The following is a 21,977-nucleotide window of genomic DNA, read 5'->3' on the forward strand; positions in this document are numbered from 1 at the left end:
TGAAATCATTATTGATTTCTGCTCCCATGTATTTGCAAAAGATTCATTTCTTCTAAAGATGCACTCCCACTTTTAAATTAAAAAACGTTCGCAACGGGGGCTTAAGTCATTCAAGTGGAGCTAAATGGATTTCTGCTCCAGGATCCATCTGTTTTTGAAGTTTGTTGACCAGGGTGGAAAATTGGAAATGTTGCTCTTCTCTCTTTCTCTCTCTCTCTCTCTCTCTCTCTCTCTCTCTCTCTGTAGCTTCACCACTTTCTCCTATTCAGTGCAAAGGTAGCTGTTTACCCTTTAACTAACCTTTTAAGTTGATTCCTAAATTTCACTATTTAACATGGACATTAGATTCCTTTGCCTCTTTTTATCCACTCCCTAAACTAAGGCACCAGTTTTTCAGTTTTCCTTCATTGTATCAGTTTATCTAAGATTGTCACACTGGACCAAAAAGGATAGAAAGTGTTCCAGCTCCAGGCCTGACCATCTGCCTCCAATACGATAACATTTTTGTGTTTTTTATACATGGCCACCTGGCTCGTCGGTCATAACTTGTTGTAGTGGACAGAGACAGCTGACAGGAGGTCAGCTTACACAGACAGACTGGCTTGTCTCCGCACAAAAGACGCTGATGTCAGAAGGACACTTCACCTTCTTCACCTCTCCAGCAGCGCAGCGCTGCAGGAAAAGTAGGCAAGGTCAAAAAGCAAACAGTGAAAGTGCTACTAATGCATCAAAATAACAGGACTGCATTTGAGAGGGAACTTAAACTGCTGTACTGCTGGAGTGGCTTCTCTGTTATTAAACTGCATAGTTTAAAAGGATGGTGGTGTAATACAGAGAGAATGGCCTGTAATGGAAGCCAGATCTAACTGGTTTCAGACTTATTCTGTCACAGATCAAACTGTTACAAGATCTCAAAAAGGAATAAGGTACAACAAAGCACCTCAGCTATTTTTCTAAAATAGATGCAGTAGAAGCAGATTTAAACTATTTGGACTACAACATTAATACTACAAATGATCCACCTTATTGCTGCAATGCTTTAAAAAGCTTCCAATTGAGCTGTCTATACATACTTATTAAAATAAAAACAAATCTTAAAAAACGTACAAAGTCATGCACACAGTAAACATCATACTACACTACTAGACTCAAATAACTCAAGTAAGTAAAATCTTATTTATATAGCATGTTTTCATAGACAAATGTCACAAAGTGCTTAACCCAATAAAATACACAGCAATGTACCATACAGAAAAAAACACAATACATTTATAAATGCGTATCATAAAATCTAGCTAAAAGCTTCGGGATACAAATGTGTTTTTTAAAAGTGTCCACAGGGTCCAAACTCCATAGGAAGATAAGCAATCCATTCCACAATTTGGGTGCAACAGCTTGGAAAAATTGGTCTCCTCGGGTTTTGAAGCGGGTGTGGGGGACCACTGAAAGGTTCTGATTCAATGACCTCAGACTACAGGAACAGGTATATATTTAAATCAAATCAGAAATACAGGAATACAAGCAGATATGGGTTTTTCTCACTTCCTTTGGTAGCCTATAACAGAGATGTTTTCCCAGGTCAAGTCTCAGACCTCAAACAAGTGAAATTAAAATGTTTTATCAAATGTATGCCATCTGTTCTGCCAGTAACACTGCACTGTTGTAATCCTGTACTATTTGTTCTATGGCCTGACTTACCAAACATGGACATTTAACATGTATCTCTCAATGTTATAAAGTTGAACTTGACTGGCAAACACTGTTAAGCATGGAAAAATAATGCAAAAGTTTAATTGTTTTTGATGCTGAGTTTCTGCATGAATCAAAGAAAGTAAGTTTTATTTAGGCTTTCTAATAACTTTAACACCTGTTAGTCCCTGAGCTCATTTTACTGCTCTAGAGACTTTCTTGCTCCTAACTGTAAATAATCTATTCATTGTGACAAGACTTGAAAATGTATGTCTATGCATCCTGATTGAAGATGAGCTAGTTTGCAAAGAAGAAGGAATTAAAGGTTCGCTTTTTAAATATATAGACTTCCAGCTGTACCTTGAGGTGGTTCTACAAAGTACCTACTCAAGGAGGTGAAGGGTTTAAAGACAAGTAGAACTGTAGAAATGCTAACTTTTTTGTAAACCAGGTGTATTTTGTAATGTATAACGGAAAACCGTTAGTATGACAACAACATCAGGTCTTTATTCACAGTTACTTTCTATTTAAGACAAGATTTTCTTATCTAGGCCTTCTGTTTTGTTGCCATTGTAGCAGTGTCACAGAAGCAATTTAAGTTGCTTTCCTTCTTGACTGAGTGATGTTGTTCCCAAGCCAACAGAAGTCCCCCTGATAATATTTCACTTGTATTGCCTTATTGTTAAAGCGGAATTCTTGACAGTGGTCACTGCCACCCTTCTAGTGTAGTGGACAATCATTAATACCTGCTGGGTGGGGACACCTATTGTTAAGAGCTACCTCTGTCCATCCTGTTCCCCCTGAGGTCGAGTTAAAAAGTGTTGCCTGTTTTCCAGATGGGTGAACTACAGTAGGCCCGATTGGGCTGGAGGGTCAACTGAGGGCAGCAAGGAGCTGGTGAGTATGGGAGTGATAGGCCAGGGTGCTGGGGTTGAGGGCTTTATTTTCCTTACAATGGGCTTCTAAATGACCCTGTTACAATGCCACTAAAGGCTGCACGACATCAGCCATTACTAGATTAAAGTAATCCTCTTTTCTGGCTAGGCAATTGCTTTATTAGCTGACCACACACAGGAGCTCCAACCATCTCTACAATGGTATTGTTGTGGGGGACCCTCAGGGTCCCATGGTGGGTGTTACTGGGCAGAGGAGGGTGAAGGGTTGTTTTTTTCAGCTCCTCCTTGCAGTTCCATGCAAAGGTTATATTTACTTGTTCTCATTAACCATCATACTACCCATGTGCTTCTCTGCCTATATTTCATATAACATAGTGGTATATAACACATATAACATATATGTTATAACACATATAACATATATGTTATAACACATATAACATATTGGTATATAACACATATAACATATTGGTATATAACACATATAACATATTGGTATATAACACATATAACATATTGGTATATAACACATATAACATGTACGTTATAACACATATAACATGTATGTTATAACACATATAACATATTGGTATATAACACATATAACATATTGGATGATTTACAGTCAGATTAGGTGCCTGTAAAAAAATCCCTGAATTTTTTTGATACATCCTTGCTAGCTTGTTTTTACAAATAACTCATACAGCTGCCCCAGCTTCCCTTGACTTAGTTTTTGAAGGCATGGTTTATTTATCTACATTATTTACTGATGTCTTTTTGATGACATGCCATTCAGGTTCTAAAGGACATGAGCTGTTTTCTTATGCTGCCTTGTCAATGAAGCATAAATAGCTTCAGCTTATAATTTATTTAAAATTTTGAGAAATAGGAACCCATTCGAGCAGAATAAATATTCTGAAATATGCTTAAGATTTCATGAGTATTATGAGGCATGTTTTTATTTTTCCCATTTACATTATAATGTTCATATGAAAAAGAGGCATGTTTTTTGGAAAGAGCTTCTGGAGATGCATCTCCACATTCTCAAGAGATAAATCCCTGTTTATGTTCCAAAAGGAATGCAAAAATAAAATTTATGATTAAGCAAAGAACAACCCATGCAAATTAATCTTTTCTCTCCTCTTGCATCATCAAAAAAATATTTTTGGACTGAAACCATTAAGAAAAAATAGGTAGCATCAGTTAGCTGAAATATCTGACAGCCATGCCTTCTAATCATTCTTCCTTGGAGGTCACAAGCCTGCTCTCCGTATCATCTATTCAGATTAAGAGACCAAGGGCAGAGAATAAATCACATCTAGCACTTTTTGATAATGTGACTTCATTGATCCATGCTCAGAAAATGTTTTTGTTTCTCCTCACTGCGTCTGAAGGTTTAGAAGTCAGGGTCAACCACACAGCAGTACTCTTGCATCAGAAACAAATCATCATTTTGCTCAAGGACATTTTAACAGTCTGGATGTTAGTGGCACTAATCCTGCTAATGTTTTGAAGGACATCTCCCTCTACTCGAGTCTGTCCTACGGGTTCTTATAACTTCCTTCAAGCAGAGAGCTGCTGTGTTGTCTTAATATTTAGTATTGTAAAGTCCTGCTGAGTTTAGTTTGCAAGTTATTAAAGGGTTGGGGGATTTATGCATTTCCCATTAGGAATTATAGTATAAAGTCATGTTCATAAACAGGTTTTAGATGATTTTATGGACACACACGCACGCACACACACACACACACAAACACACACACGCATACACACACAACATATGTACCAAACCCTTATCTAAAGTCTGTTTACACCTCAGCTTAAAGTTGTAGTAGGTAACTTTCATAAAAACTTTTTTTTACAAAAATAAATTTTTGTAAAAAATACATTCTACTGTCAGCACCCATGTCCTGACAGTAGAATATGAGACAGATTATCTATGAAAAATATCAAGCTCCTCTGGCTTCTCCCAGTGGTCCTACTGGCATTTGCAGAAATACAGCGCTTGCGGTCAGAAACATCCAATCAGAGCCTGGAGAAATGTCTTAGCAGGTCCATCATGTTGTACACACTGCTCACACCCCTCCCCCGCACACAGCGTACTGTTGTTGAAGATTGCTGTTGTGCTGCAGCTGTGCTAATGATTTGAGGACAAAGTTTGTAGTCACAGTATGGACAGGCCATAGTCAGTGTAAAGCATATCATTGATTTTTCATCCCTACCAGTTAATATGCAATAGATGTTTATCCCCCGATGGCCTTGCTTACTAGCCTACTTGTTCACAGATGGCTCCGCTGTTGAGGGAGGGCTCTAGCTCTAACCAGTAAACCAAATAGGATGTTCAATCTTGATACGGTCAGATTTATAAAATCTTGTTGGTGGGTCCAAACATTTTATTGATGAAGTACTGTTTTGTAAGGTGCAAGGCTGAAAATTCATATTTTCTTAAAGAATTTCCAAACTAACCTTAGTCATTTATCTGTAGATAAATCAAATGCTTAGTCCTTTACTACTTGTATAAACATGTACGTATTGTAATGAGCTTTTTGTATGTTCGTTTTTCTTTTCAAAGCTGTGCTGGGTGCATCTTGACAAACCCAGATATGCAGTTTTATTTTGACAAAACTACATCATGTAAATAAAATATGTCTAGTGCCTAACATTGATCTAGTTAAGGCAATAGTGGGTCAGTTTAGACATTGTTTAAGATGAATAGTAGGAAGTAAGTAATCAGCTCATACAGTCAGTGTTGAGCTCCCTAGAAATGTTCGTATTACCAGCCTTTTTACTGAAAGCTGCACGGTACTTATGAATGCAAGATGTATTTAGTGGTAAATGCGGCTCAATATAGAACATTTGTGTATCTGTTAACGCCTGAATCTAAACACCTGTGGGTCTGAATGTGAGCACGCATGTGCATACAAGGTTTCTCCATAAAAATATGCAATAGCGAGTGTGAGGAGCCACAGACCCGCCTCCCTGGACACGGGACAGATATGGAGGAGATCCGAGCCACAGACATCCAAAGGCCCCCAGAGCGCAGGAACCCCAGGAGAACCACCGCCGGGACTACCGTAACCCCCCCAGAGAGGAGCAGGGGAGAATCCCAGGGGAACCACCCAGCAGCAACAGTGCAGAAGCCCCAGGGAGCCACAGCGACGAGCCCACGGGCCCCGCCAGCAGCCATCTACGCCCAAACAGATCCAGCCATGGACCCAGAGACTCGAGACCCCGGGACATATTACTCCCCAAGCAGAGGCCCGTCCGAGCCCAGGGGTCCAGGCCCCAGCAAGGAGCCACCAGGAGTGAGCCAGCACACACCAAAGCACCCAGCCCCGGATACCGAGAACCACAAGTACACGGCGGGCAGAGATACCAACCACCGGCAGGTAGTGTGGCGGGGAGGGAATAGGCCCCACATTCGATGGGGGGCTAAACTGATCCAGGAGAGGGAGCAGCCCAAGACCCAACCTGACACAAAAAACAGGCACACACAATCACACATTCTCACCCTCATGCATACACTTAAAAACACTCACACCCACGCACCCAACGTAAAGACAAACAACAATGGATGTTGTACACTCACTCACACTCCCCATACATACTCTATACTCCCAGGTCCAGGTGCCAATACCTCATAGGGACCAACCCCCGGACCCAGGAGGTGGTCCCCTTCCCTCCGGGGGTTGAGACAGGCAGACCGCCCCAGCACCTGAACCTGGTCTGGGCTAGCCCGGGCTCGTGCCTGAACCTGAGCGACCCCGGCCCAGACCCTGGGCCCAGGAAAAAAGGGGGGTCTACATGGTCCAAACAAGCCTGCCAACCAGAGCCACCACAGAATAAAATAGTCCCAACCCCCAATGAGTTCCGATCCCAACCCCATGAGCCCTCCACCCCCAATGAACCCGACATGAATCTTCCCACTGGGCCACCCCCAACCAGGACACAGATATCAAACACATGCCCCGAACTCAAACACCATGAATCACCCCCCCCCCCCCCCCCCCCCCCCCCCCACAGCACATGGGCACACTACCACAGGAGAGGTTCATCCCCGAAAGGCTGACGAAGCAACACCCACACAGCGCAAGCTCCACACACAGCCCCACTCCACGCACCCCCACCGCGTCGCACCCCACCACAGAGCGCGCCGCGACAGCAAGGCAAGGGCCCCGCGCAATGCTGTCCCAACTCCCGCCCACAGGCACAACAGGGCAGACACCATCGAGCACCGAGCTCACAAGGGAGCCCCCGACCCCACACCAGGACTGGACAAACTCACCCGGCAAGCACTCGAGCCCTGCATCCCCCGCCCCGCCCCGCAACCACACAGCCAACCTGTACATGTTAAAAACTGACAGTCCAAGATCTGCCAGGTTTGTGGTAAAATGCCTTTGTAGTGTCTTGCTATCCTTCACAGACTCTGACCATCATCATTGCCGTTGAAATAGCTGTACCTAAGACTTACATTTCTCCTAGTTAACATTAGGATCGGATGCCCATAGTTGAAAAGGTATCAATCAGTGTAAGTATGATAGAGTGCTCCTTATGACCCCCCACCACACATACACACACACACACACACACTTGTTTTGCTATATGTAGTGAGGACCATCTGTTGACTCCCATTGACTTCCATTGATTTTCAGTCATTTTCAACCCTTTCTATGCCCTAACCCTGACAATAACCCTAAACCTAACTATTACCAGTGCATGCCTAACCCTAACCTTAACCTGAACTCAATTCACACCTTAGTCCTAAACCTAACCGTTAGCAAAATAGGTCGTGAGGACCAGCAAAATGTCCTCACTATGGTACAAACGGTCCTCAATTTGATGGTGAAATCGGAAAAATGGTTCTCACTGTGATGCCAAGACAGACAGACACACACACACACACACACACACACACACTTTGGCAGCTCTGAGAGGTAACAGTGGTATTTGAGCTTCAACCTCCCTCATAGTCTTTGTGTAATTCTCACCCTGAGGCATGCTGAAATATTATGAAAATGGTTTATGTCAAATAGCCACTAATCATGTTTCTGTTTATTAAATAAAAGAACGTTAGATTAATACTGCTTTAGTTTCTTTAATTGGATTAAACAAGGACTGCAGTAACAGTGTTTTGGGGACATAGATGGTTTCTGGGTGGTAGCAAATAAAATCTCCCCTGCATTTCTTAATCACAGTATGGCGTTCCTGTCATTTCATATGATATACATGCCATAGAAACTCTTACTATCTCTCTAGAGGTTCCTTGGAATATTGGCTTCTTTATTTACCTCAGGTTTCAGGCAGACATGACAGAGTCTCTGTTTCAGGAACTGTCCATTCTGAACAATCCGGATATTTATATTTACATGCAGCTTCTTTGAGTTTGGATCATTTAGGCTTGTGTGACTTAAATGTTTTCTTAGCTGCAAATGAGAGTCAGATTGTTCCTTTGCTGACCGTGTGCAGCTCAGAATGTTCTTCAAGTTGGACTTTACAGGTGGAGAGCACATTTGAATGGCGAAGCTCCCATTAAAACATAATGCCAGCCATGAGAGATAATAAAGACTGCTGAATTTCTCCATGTGCAAGTTTCTAATTAATTTGTTCCCACAGACACAAAAAACATGTTTAAGCATTAATGGAAACAGGTTCAGAGTTACAGTATTGTTAAATGGCTACAAATGATTGTATAACCTTGATAAACAGCACAGTTGCAAACAGGATCATGTTTAGAGGACTTGTGAACATGTAGCCGAGTGAGTAGCTTACCTCCAAGGTAGCCTGATCATCCTCACTGTTTCTGCCTTAGCAGGCTTATGGGCCATGTGCTTCATTAGAACTCATATGGATGTGCAGGCACGCATGAAGCACACAAGACACCTCCCCATGAGCACAGGCTTATCTCTCTGCTGTTTGTGAGTCAGCGATTGCTTCCTGTAATGTGTCAATGAAGCATGTGGAGTGGGCCCACAGTTAGACCCACCTCTGCCAGGTATTACCCCCAACCACCACTACCCTGTGCTCACTACTCCTCATTAATCCTTACCCTACTCCCCTTTCTACCTGTGTGTGTGCAACAGAATGGGGTACAAGGGTCAGACCTTGGCATTAATGAGTGTTTAAAAAGCCATCAAACACTTCACCTTCGTAGACGTGATTTGTATTTTTTTCAGAGCAGGTGAAGAACAGGCAGAGTTCGTTTAATTTTGTTTAATATTTTACGTAAAGCAGCTAAGACACAATTTTATTGGAACGCCTCAAAGAAACATTTAAGTGAATGTAAATTCCTTGGTTTGGCCTGCTCCTCCTTTTGTATAAAGACGCTTTTCTGTGATAATAAAAAGCTTGAATCAGCTAAATGTGAGTCTATTGTAATTAGATATAGAGTTTGTTGAAGTAATTGGATTTTGATCTGAAACTGACTGTGTGATTAGATTGTTTTTGTATGAATTGGATTTATTTAAATTAATTTGAACTGGATTTAGTTATATATATTATTAGATTAGAATCAGACCTGCTTGTGTTGTTGAAATGACATTTATTGTGAACTGGCGCTGTATAATTCAATTCAGTTCAATTCAGTTTTATTTGTATAGCGCCAATTCACAACACATGTTGTCTGAAGGCACTTCACAACATTCAGGTACATACAAATTAACTGAACTGAATTATAAACAGCTGATGCATTGCAGTGACTTTAACAATAGAAATGTACTTTATTTTTTCACGTTAGGATCCACACAAAGTGTGTGGTTGGCCAACATGCGTAGCATGATGAGAAACATTGGAAGGGACTAAAACTGAGAGAGATCAGGTTACAGAGGAGGTTGAGATGGTTTGGACTTGTGCAGACAAGGGACAGAACATACTGTGTGTTGGACAAAGAAACCTCAATGTTTAGTAAGAATTCAGTATGGAAAAGAACAGGATAAAGTCAAACCTTTCTAATGTATCTGAGTAACTGAGCTGATTGTACTGGTTTTAATTTCATAAAAGAGTGACTGAATATGCAGAAAGGGCGAAAGAAAACAGAACATTCTTCTCAAGCTCCTGTGGCTCATTTTTCCCACGGGTGTATAGAAATAATTTCTTACATTCTTGTCTGCATTGTTAAAGGAACCAGCTGCTTTTTGGATTACGAGCCAAGTTTGGTGGCAGCACAAAGGGCGGGTAGTGCCTGTGGATTCGGTGGGTGGGAATGGGACAATTTAGGCTGCTAAATGGACTCAGCTGACAAGACTAAGCACAGCAGCAGTGGTGGCCTAAATGGCTCTGCCAGGGGACTAGCTAAGGGACAAAAGAAGATGGAGAGGACAGATTTGGCGGGGGCCAGTTCTGGGTGTTGATGAGCAGGTTATATATGTGTGTGTGGTTGTGGGAACTGAGCAGTGCTTGGACTGGAAGGTCACCCTGCTGGGGTTGTGGAAGGAGTAATTAAAATGTCCTTTCACAGTGATTAACTTTTATTTACTGTTATCGTTGTTGCAGTTTTATGATTTGAAATATAGTCATTTCCAGAGAGCCAAACCATCTTATGCCATTTAGCTACAGTAAAGTGCTTTTTGGGGGAATCGATAAACTAAAATAAATATGGAAGAAAGGTCTTCTGCAGAGAGTGTGTGTGTGTGTGGTAGCTAGTGAGGACATTTTCATGGTCCTCACTAGCTATTTTGCTAGGGGTTAGGTTTAGGACTAAGGTGTGAACTAAGTTAAGGTTTGGCTTAGGGTTAGGTTTTTACTGGTAATGGTTAGTTTTAGGGGTAGGGTCAGGGTTAGCCCATAGAAAGGGTTGAAAATGAATGGAAGTCAATGCAAGGTCCTCACAACAGATAGTGATACAAGACTGTGTATGTGTGTGTTCTTGTACTTGTTGCTGAGTGACAACCATTTTTCGTATTTTTATCGCAAAGTGAGGACATTTTGACAAAGTGAGGACATTTTCCTGGTCCTCACTTTTTCAAATTCCGTTCTTGGGACAGGGGTTAGGTTTAGGACTAGGGTATGAATTGAGTTATTGTTAGGTTTAGGTATTAACTGGTTAGGGTTAGTGTTAGGGTCAGGGTTAGGCACTAAAAATCAAGGAAAATGAATGGAAGTCAATGGAAGTAATCGAAAAGCCCTCATATAGATAATAAAACATGAATGTGTGTGTGTGTGTGTGTTCCTGTCTTGGCATAACAGTGAGAACCATTTTCCCGATTTCAACATCAAATTGAGGACCGTTTGTACCAAAGTGAGGACATTTTGCTGGTCCTCACGACCTATTTCGTTAACGGTTAGGTTTAGGACTAAGGTGTGAACTGAGTTTAGGTTAAGGTTAGGGTTAGGCATGCACTGGTAATGATTAGGTTTAGGGTTATTGTCAGGGCTAGGGCATAGAAAGGGTTGAAAATGACTGAAAATCAATGGAAGTCAATGGGAATCAACACATGGTCCTCATTACATATAGCAAAACAAGAATGTGTGTGTGTGTGGTGCTGATGCAGTCCAGGGGGATTCCAGTCAGCCTGTATGTTGCACTCATATTAAATGCAGACTGTGTTTGCTGCCACAGCTGCCATGCAGCATATCTGCGAGAGTGTCTGTATTTGCACTGGGAGGGCTGGGGTGGGTAGGCGGTTGGTGCTTAATGGCAGCGTGGACATCTGTCTCCAACTGTGAGACCCCCACCTCCCTTCCACAAGCTGCACACACTTCCACCGAGCCTCCCATCACCACCAAGAACACACACACACACCGCACTCGCCAATATCCTGTGTGGGCTGTTTTGTTGGGGTGTAAGAGCTGATAGGGATCAAAGGGGGTCCTCCCTGGATAATGAGAGTGGCTGATGGAAGGTGGCTTCTGATGAGGGCCCCTGTTGGGCCTGGGCAGATATTGCTGTAGGGAGCCGCCTACACCTTTAAAGAGAACTCAGAAGATGGGACAGTTTGTGTCTCCACAGGCTTGAAGAATGGCTAAGATGTTTGGATTTGGGCAATAGAGCAAAAACATCAGTGTTCTTCTGAGTGTGCGTTCACACCAAAGCAGATTGCTTCATGTCAGGACAAGATGTCTGATGACAGATGCTCAGCGCCTGAACCGCTTTACTCCATTCCCCTTCCTTTCACATCTCTGAGCTCTGCAAGCCCAGGGACTATCATTCCCTTTCTGCAGTCAGTCTTTACTCTTGGGAGAATTCACATACAACCATACGTGCATTTGTTAATTTTATTTATGATTTACACACTGAACAAGATACCTTTGGAGAGTTTCACTTAGTAGGATCTTTACAAATGTCACCACTAGTTCTTACTGAACTTACAGCCAGTCCGGAGCTAAAATCCTAAACTTCTTTCCATCAGTGAATGCTCCTTACCTAAGTGCATGACCAACATTCATCAGTGTCATTTTATGTTAACAGTTTTTTATTTTATGCAGAAAGTATTTTGTTGCTTTTCATAGTTTTAAAATATAAATCAGAATGCTCTGAAATTAGAATCAGCAGCTCAGAGCTTTATGACAATCTCTACTACCCCTTCTTATCTTATACCTTGTGGCTGTGTACCTTGAGCCTGAGCTTCGATTAAAGAACACAGTTCAGCCCCAGTGGTGCAGATTACTTGGGCTTTGTTGAAGGGGTTTAAAGAAAAGGTCAAAGTGCACTCACTTAATATGGGCCCCAAAGGGCCTCATGGGTAATTGTGAGTATCTAATAAACTTTTCGAGTCTCTCTTCCTTCTCAGATCTGGTGAACGCTGGAGGCAGAATGGAAATGATCAGACTCCCCTGGAGCCACGATTTCAGAATGTTCTGTGACAGGTCATGACAGCAGTCCTTTAACCCCACCACATGCTAATTTAAACCCGGGGTTCCCTCAGCTGTCCCATTTCCACTCTCACACTGCGTGGCGGGACACAGTCCTGGACAATTTAGTTTGATTCTGTTTAATCTGCTGTGACTGAGCGAAATGTCAGTAGGGTCAGGGGTGTGGTCCTGCATATCATTCCAAAATTGAGGGGGCCAGTGGGATTCAGTGTGCCCCAAATGCTTTTTGCAAAGTAATTGGCCATCACTGTATGGTTCTGACTTAAGCTGCAAACAACCATTTTATCCCTCTTAGACACACAGATACAAAAAGCACAATGACATAATGGTTCAGGGGCCAACAATGACTTCTAGTTTTAATGGGCCAACACTAGTAGTCTGTTTACCAATTGGAGCAAGATATTTTTTTCCTCTTATTTATTAGTATGTCCTTTCATGACCTTAATCCCAAACAGAACATGTTTTATCCCATTACACACTTACACATAAAAAAAAGCTGAGTGGAAGAGGACTGAGTCTTCCTGGTGTACATCAGACACTGTGATACAATAAATTTACCTGACAAACCTACTGGGTTAGATAGAAACATGTCCTCAGAAGCCTTAATGTAGACTCTTTGGAGGGGATGGATGGATGGATGGAAGCATGGATGGAAGCATGGATGGATGGATGGAAGCATGGATGGATGGATGGAAGCATGGATGGAAGCATAGATGGATGGAAGCATGGATGGATGGATGGATGGAAGCATGGATGGATGGATGGAAGCATGGATGGAAGCATAGATGGATGGAAGCATGGATGGATGGATGGATGGAGATGGATGGATGGATGGAAGCATGGATGGATGGATGGATGGATACTTTGACATTCACTTCAGTGTACTTGCTATGAACCAAACCTAAACAATAATGATGTGATCTCTACATCATGTAGGTCCTTGCATTGTCCATGTCTTTCCGAGGCTGGATGCATCTGGAGATGTGCCTCTCAGAATTTGTGGCTGATTTCTGCTCCTCAGCTCTGAAACGCCACTACCGATAGAATCCAAATATTTTTTCCAGCTCCCTAATATGAGTGGTCATTTTCATTTATATTAGCACAACTTTCTAAGGAAACGGTCACTGTAAAACAAGACTGTACTGTTTTAAGACAAAGATAAAATAATTGTGAAGTTTACATTTTAAATAGTTTTTAGCATCTTAGAATAACTATTAGCATGGTTAGCATTACTTTGACTGGTATCTCTTCGTTTGTATTCCCTATTGAATTTACAAAAAACCACCAACCATCCAAAATCCAAAATAACACAGAACAACTTGGCAATATTCTGTTGAGCCTTCCTGTTATCTGCGAAAAAGTCTTAATCTCTATCACTCTCTCATACCAGCATCCACACTAGAGAGAGTGTTGTTACCACACCCTGTCAGCATTTATGTGTATAAATGTGTGTTCACTGATAGGCAAAGATCTGATATTTGATTTTCTGACGGACTCAACATCTGGGGGGGCTGAAAATGAGCCAGTTCTGGCTACCAGCTGATTTCTCTGTGTATCTTCCATTTAAGGCAAATCTTTGAGCTTTGCTCATACTTACTCTTCACCCCGGAAATGTGCTGTCTTTTTATTCACATACAGTGCCTTGCGAAAGTATAAGGCCCCCTCGAAATTTTCAACCTCTTGCCACATTTCAGGCTTCAAACATAAAGATATAAAATTCAAATTTTTTGTGAAGAATCAACAACAAGTGGGACACAATTGTGAAGTGGAATGAAATTTATTGGATGTGTCAAACTTTTTTAACAAATAAAAAACTGAAAAGTGGGGGGTACAATATTATTCGGCCCCCTTGCATTAATACTTTGTAGCGCCACTCTTTGCTGCAATTACAGCTGCAAGTCACTTGGGGTATGTCTCTATCAGTTTTGCACATCGAGAGACTGAAATTCTTGCCCATTCTTCCTTGCAAACAGCTGGAGCTCAGTGAGGTTGGATGGAGAGCGTTCATGAACAGCAGTCTTCAGCTCTTTCCAAAGATTCTTGATTGGATTCAGGTCTGGACTTTGACTTGGCCATTCCAACACCTGGATACGTTTATTTGTGAACCATTCCATTGTAGATTTGGCTTTATGTTTTGGATCATTGTCTTGTTGGAAGATAAATCTCCGTCCCAGTCTCAGGTCTCTTGCAGACTCCAACATGTTTTCTTCCAGAATGGTCCTGTATTTGGCCCCATCCATCTTCCCTGTCCCTGCGGACGAAAAGCAGGCCCAAACCATGATGCTGCCACCACCATGTTTGACAGTGGGGATGGTGTGTTCAGGGTGATGAGCTGTGTTGCTTTTACACCAAACATATCGTTTTGCATTGTGGCCAAACAGTTTGATTTTGGTTTCATCTGACCAGAGCACCTTCTTCCACATATTTGGTGTGTTTCCCAGGTGGCTTGTGGCAAACTTTAAATGAGACTTTTTATGGATATCTTTGAGAAATGGCTTTCTTCTTGCCACTCTTCCATAAAGGCCAGATTTGTGCAGTGTACAACTGATTGTTGCCCTATGGACAGACTCTCCCACCTCAGCTGTAGATCTCTGCAGTTCATCCAGAGTGATCATGGGCCTCTTGGCTGCATCTCTGATCAGTCTTCTCCTTGTTCGAGATGAGAGTTTAGAGGGACGGCCGGGTCTTGGTAGATTTGCAGTGGTCTGATACTCCTTCCATTTCAATATGATTGCTTGCACAGTGCTCCTTGGGATGTTTAAAGCTTGGGAAATCTTTTTGTATCCAAATCCGGCTTTAAACTTCTCCACAACAGTATCTCCTGCCTGGTGTGTTCCTTGGTCTTCATGATGCTCTCTGTGCTTTGAACAGAACCCTGAGACTATCACAGAGCAGGTGCATTTATACGGAGACTTGATTACACATAGGTGGATTCTATTTATCATCATCGGTCATTTGGGACAACATTGGATCCTTCAGAGATCCTCACTGAACTTCTGGAGTGAGTTTGCTGCACTGAAAGTAAAGGGGCCGAATAATATTGCACGCCCCACTTTTCAGTTTTTTATTTGTTAAAAAAGTTTCACACATCCAATAAATTTCATTCCACTTCACAATTGTGTCCCACTTGTTGTTGATTCTTCACAAAAAATTTGAATTTTATATCTTTATGTCTGAAGCCTGAAATGTGGCAAGAGGTTGAAAAGTTCAAGAGGGCCGAATATTTTTGCAAGGCACTGTAGTTTTGTTGTTTTAATGCTGATGCTGATCTGAAATAGAATTATTACCTAAAGTAAGTATTTTTCTCAATGAGAAATGCATGGAGTTGGTTGAGCTTTTGGAGATTGTCATCAACAGTTGGACTCTGTTGTTCTTACTGCAAATATTTGTTCAGGGAATTTTAGCTGCTACATGTTTAGACTCAGGCATTCATACAAGCCTGAGTCTAAACACTCAGGCATGTATGAATACAGCTCAGTCACAGACAGATAGGACAACTAGACCTTAAGCATTGGGCAGGCGTTGTTCTGATCTGCCATGGCATTAAATGTGCAAAGACAGTTGAAACGATCATGTCATTAAGCCTAAAAGATAGGAAACTGATAACAATACAACATGAGCAGATACTTTCTAAAATTCTTCTTTTGCAAAGAATGTCATCAAGTTTTACAGGCAAAACAGATTTTTTTATGTAACAGGAATGAAATGCTTTAATTGCATTTCCTTTATCTGTCAGACTTGTATGTAATGCATTAAAACGTACTTTCACAGAGATCTGATGCACTTGACAGCTTGTTTAGCTGGAAGGTGTAAGAATGCGAGGAGCTGTCAGTAGAAATAAGGCTGCTAATTTTTGATGTAACTCACAACTTTTAGCATAAACACTCCAGTAATATTTACAGCACTCTCAAGATTCATTCCCAACATTGTCTGATCTTGAATTGCAGATATGACTTACTAATGTCATCAGTCAGGCTTTCATAGTGTGGAAATTAGGGATGCATTGAAATCTTGTGTAACAAGGTCTTGTTATATTAAAATGCCTCAAAATGGGTCACCAAAGATGTCTGTCACACGAAGCGCTATCTAGATGTACTGTTAGCATGTGGCTTTGTTTGGTGAAGTAAGTTTACTTTCATTATTCTGTTTTTTCTATTATCTAACCTTGCGGCTATTGAAGATCAGCACTTTAAGCCTGACACCTGGATCTTTGTTTGGGACTCTTATTTTGAAGTAAGAAATTAAGTAGTAGTCCTGTTGTATTGAACGTTCGAAGATTTCACGTTCGGCTAGCTGACAACACCGAGTTCCAAAACCATCGAAGACGTCCGACTGCTTTTAAACTGTATTGGTTTGTGATTGGTATTCTTTATTTTCCCAAAATTTGCACTCATAATAGGCATGCACAATTATTACATTTTCAGTCCTTACATCTGTTCAGTTAGTGTGTAACCTAAATAACATTTTCATTCAACAGTATATCAGAATGATTTGTGTTGAACTGGTCATATTATTTATGTGGATCTTTGTGTAAGCAGATCCTAATTAATAAAGTGAGACACAAAAATTAATATGTAATGAGAAAGTCTGATCCCCTCATACCTCACAATGCTCACTACAGAGGCATGAAAAAAATGAGACACTGTGACCTAAAATAAAATTCTCATTTCATGAATATAAAGCCAGGAAGAACACAAGACTAAATTGTGTATTCCAACAAAATTACCGTGGCTGATGAAATTCATTTACTCAATTTGCTTGTTTAGACGTTGTCTTGGTTATGGATGTGTGTGTGTGTGTGTGTGTGTGTGCGCGCGGGGGGGTCAGACTGAATAATTCAGGGCTTTGTGTGCCTATTTCTACTGGAGCCTTCATTATTGATGTGCTGGGATACCACACACTCATGATATGAACTCAATGAAGACCTCAGGGATACATGTGCACCATGTTTCAATTCAGTCCTGTCAAGTACAGTCTGAGAAGCAATGTCTCATCATGCTTTGTGCTTTCAGCTTCTTGACAGTAACTCTTGTGACAATGTAACAGACGTTTGTATGTATTGTTAGAAAAACAAGCGTGATCAGCAGATGTATGCAGAATTTTAGTAAGGCCCCATGGATGTGACACCAGACAAAGGCCTGGTGCGACATCAGTGTCATCAAAATAGAAGCTTATTCTAACTATGTTTCTGAACCTTGTTTTTTCCCCAGTTCTGAGAGATGACTTCCGTCAGACACCGAGTGATGTAGTGGTTGCAGCAGGTGAGCCAGCTGTAATGGAGTGTATTCCCCCCAGAGGCCATCCTGAACCAACCATCTCCTGGAAAAGAAACAACATCCGAGTCAATGATCGAGATGAAAGGATTACTGTAAGCAGACTTATTCTTCCATATAGATAGAAGGCAGAACGCCATCTTGTTTGGAGAAAAAGTTCCAGATAATGGATTGTGTGATTTAAGACAGCAACATTTTTGTATCTCCTGTGTTATCTCCATATGATCTCTGGGACACACACACACTGCAATGACTATGATGGTTGTTCAGTTAACATTTTCAATCCATCTGCTTCAGACCAAGGTGCTGATAAATGCACATCTGCAACCATAGAGTGGTGCACAGATCTTCTTCTTTACACAACAAAACCAACAAAACTAAAGACTCCTGCGATCATTTTATTTTAAAATGAGACATAATTACAGTATAGAGTTATCTAGAAAGATGAACCAATCTTATACTGTTTATCAGGAACTAATGAAAGATCATCTGGTCTTGCCCAGGTCAAATAATTAGGTAAAATACAAACTCAGATGAACAACATTTGTTACAATATAATTATTTTATGTAAGCTAGCTGTGTTAAACTAAGACCAGCTCAGCATTCAACAGCTAGAGGAATTTTGGCCTCTCTCCTTTACATTGCTTTTACTCATTGAGATTTGCAGGCACAACTTTCTCATCATATTGTTTTCAAACAGATGAATTTGCAGACTTTGACTGAGTGAAATAAACACTTTAAGATGTTTTACTGTGAACCATTCTGCTGTAAATTTGCAACTGTGCTCAGATTCATTCTCGTTGTTGAACACACTTTTAACTGGAAAACATTTTATTATAAAGAGGGGTTTATAATTGACCTCATGAGATCAATGTGCCCAGGTGACTGCAAAACCGTGTTTGACAGGTTTTATCTGCTTTCTGACTTAGAGTTTGTTAAATCAGTGATGTCACATAGTCTTATCTTATCTTCAAATCTCGGTGAGGACCATATGTTTTGTTTGAATATGTGTTAATAAATAAAACCTTTGCAGGGTGTGAATATTCATCCGTAGAATCAAACACTGGAGGTCTCGGGGTCAGTATTGAAACCATGTGAAATTGGCCATCAGACGTTGAATATTGTGCATACACACTATCCACTAAAAACTGAGCAGCGGAACCCATTTCCATGGCGATTGGTTTAGAGTTAGAACCATTGTGAAATAATGCTTAACAGGGGAGCCATCTGTCACAGCACACACTGGAAATGACTGAGTGGCTTTGCTCTTGACTAACATGTCTTAATATCCTGTTTCCACTCTTTCTCCATTTGTCTTCTCTTCATCCCCTCCTTAATCCTCTTCTTACCTTCTCGTGTATTTCTTTCTGTTCTTCTCTATCTCCCCCTCCTCCTCCTCTTCCATCGTTTTCAGATCCGAGGAGGAAAGCTGATGATTTCAAACACCAGAAAGAGTGATGCTGGCATGTATGTATGCGTGGGAACAAACATGGTTGGTGAGAAAGACAGTGATCCAGCTGAACTAGTTGTATTTGGTGAGTTATTTTTAAACCTGATCATATCATAGTATACTGAATTCAGTTCATTTTTAGCATTTGTTTGTTAAAAATATTATTTTGCATTTTCTTCATCTTTGAATTTATCGCATATCCTTCCTCTCCTTGCCAGCTGTTGGGGCAGAACATCAATCTTTCCTTCCCAGTTGCCCTTTTGACCTCTCTTCTTTTTCTCTTGTCTGACTTTCTGCTCAGTGGGACTGCAGCATTCATACAACAGTGTCTATTAATCATGTAGAAAACACGACCAACCATTGCTGTTCTTATACATTTCACTGCTTCAGTAACCCTTGAGTGTTTTTTCAGCCTGTCACAATTTTAAAAGCAATCATGATCTTTATTGGAGTTTACAAGACATCCTTGTCTCAATAGGTTTATTCCTTAGTGATCATGCAATCTGGAGTTAGATGTATAGTTGAGAGTTTCCTTTAAGCTTAGAGAATGAAATATTGATGAAATCGAAATAATAATGATATGTCTTTCATTCCTAGTCAAGGTGGTTTTATATTACAGAAATCCATCCAAGTCACGACATATGTAATAGAGACCATAGATGTAAAGTCATTGCGTATGTCTGCAGCTGCCTAAATTATACCAGTTTGTGATCATTATTACATCAGTGTTTGCAATATTGCAATGGTTGCCCTACAGAGAGCTACAGAGATGCAGTGTTTGTTAGACTATTATATTTCAGATGACTTAGATTAATATTCTGCATGCAAATAATACTGTATACCTGACCAGCTGGATGGACTCTCAAAGCCCTTATTATTCTGTGATTAAAACCTGAACAGGTTGTAAGTTGACTTTCTAAACATTCTGACTGAACTGTGCTCACACAGCTTAGGTTATTATGGGCTGTGTAGTGGATTGTGATAAATAATTTTATCTGTGTACAAAATGTCAGCAGGGAACTGTTTGTTGGACCGGCGTGGTTCCCACCACATTGTCCACTTTAGTTCTTCCTACCTGAAATTCACTGATATATCCAACCAGGATATAGTCCAAGCAGGGTTTTAAATGCCTTCTGGCAAGAAACATAGTCTGTATAAATATTCGGAAACTTATTTTTTTCAGATGTTGAACTTTGTAGTCCAGATCTTCTTTTATAGACAGCTAGAATCTCTTTAGAGACCATCCATCCATTATCTTTACCTGTTTAATCCTTGGAGCAGGGTCAGAGGGGAGCTGTTGCCTATCCTTAGCAGTCAGTGGGCAAAAAGGCAGGAACCTGGACAGCTCCTCTGCCTATCACAGTCTGCTGAGCCCAGCAACCTTTTTATTTATGATGAAATTCACCAGTTATTCTCTGGAGCTAATTGCTAATCATAAGAATCATGTTAGATGTTTTGCCACCTAGGGAAGCAAATATGAGCGGCCTAGCATAGAACAGTGTCAAATCTGCATGATATCTGTTCTGCTCAGTAAAGACTAAGAATGTTAAACAAAAGGTTCTTCAGATTCTGTCATCTGAATGGCCCAGTAATAATTCATACTAACATATCATCTATGAGACTATGCTCCTCCTAAAACGAGGTACTGACCCTGTGGAATAGAAGTGTCTGGGTTTACAACCACCAATCCAGGTGCAGCAGATCTAAGCACCTGTCTGATTTCAGAAAGGCCCATCTTCACCAAACAACCAGTGAACCAGGTGGTGTTGGCAGATGACACAGTGGAGTTCTTCTGCGAGGTGCATGGAGATCCCACTCCGACAGTCCGCTGGCGGAGGGAAGAGGGAGAGTTGCCCCGGGGCAGGTACAAAGAAAGCAACACTGGCCTTTTAAAAAATTCATCTCACATTCAGATGTTATTTATGGATGCATGAAGAGAAGCTAACACGTGAAAACAACCTCTCTGGGTCCTACTGTTCTCAGAGTTTCTTCAGTCATCTTGTGTTCCTGTGTTTGCAGATTTGAGATCCGCAGTGACAACAGTCTGCGTCTGAGCCAGGTGCGAGCAGAGGATGAGGGCACCTATACCTGTGTGTCAGAGAACAGCGTGGGCAAAGCTGAGGCCTCCGGAACCCTCCAAGTGCACGGTAAGACACGTGTTCATACTGCTGCATTTCTCTGGTATGTACCAACACATTCACACACAGACTAATAATATAACAGGAAGTTCTGATTAGAAGTTTACATCCAGTCATTATGCTAATGAATGCCATAATATTGTGGGTGTTTTAATAATTTACTTAGAGGATTCGCTTTTCCAGGTCGCAAGATGTACATCATACAACTTCAACAGTTTCTATAATCTAGAAATGGGAGCACAGGATTGAATGTATTGGGGCTTTTAACCATTAAGATCTTATCCACACATGGTCAAAACTCTACTTTAAGACTTAAATATAAAGAGGCACATTTCCACTAATCCCTTAGCAAGTTTCTCCCAACAGGGTTGTAATTGTAGCTCAGCATGTGACTGCTGTTCTTGGCAGAATTGGGAAAGTTAATTTGAAATGTTTGATTTCATAGCAAGGATGGAACTTTTTAATTTTCAAAAACATTACGCTTTATGTTAGCCTTCTTTAGCAGTTCTGAAACCGGTTCTGATATTAGTTTTTTTTTGTCTGCCAACTATCTGCATTGCTGTTTATTTGAGATTAAGAAATAAAAAAAATTAGAGCTCCTTCTTCATTATTCCACCCATTTTGTACAATACACCAGTACTACTGACAGAAACAGCCCCACAGCATGATTCTACCACTACCATGTTTGGCAGATGGTTCCTTCAAACATACATTTTGTCATTAT

At 41.0% G+C, this 21,977-nt stretch overlaps 1 protein-coding gene across 4 annotated transcripts in view; it reads left to right on the plus strand.

The window, feature by feature from the left end:
* Positions 1-21,977, plus strand: part of robo3 (roundabout, axon guidance receptor, homolog 3 (Drosophila)) — a 233,445-nt gene that overhangs the window by 158,605 nt on the left and 52,863 nt on the right. For all 4 annotated transcript variants that reach the window (XM_047379127.1, XM_047379129.1, XM_047379131.1 and 1 more), the window contains exons 3-6: positions 17,603-17,760; positions 19,080-19,200; positions 20,841-20,979; positions 21,135-21,262. In XM_047379127.1, the coding sequence (XP_047235083.1) occupies positions 17,603-17,760; positions 19,080-19,200; positions 20,841-20,979; positions 21,135-21,262 (546 nt within the window). The remainder of the gene's footprint in view (positions 1-17,602; positions 17,761-19,079; positions 19,201-20,840; positions 20,980-21,134; positions 21,263-21,977) is intronic.

This window comes from Girardinichthys multiradiatus, chromosome 11, assembly GCF_021462225.1.
Source record: "Girardinichthys multiradiatus isolate DD_20200921_A chromosome 11, DD_fGirMul_XY1, whole genome shotgun sequence".
Lineage (NCBI taxonomy): Eukaryota > Metazoa > Chordata > Actinopteri > Cyprinodontiformes > Goodeidae > Girardinichthys > Girardinichthys multiradiatus.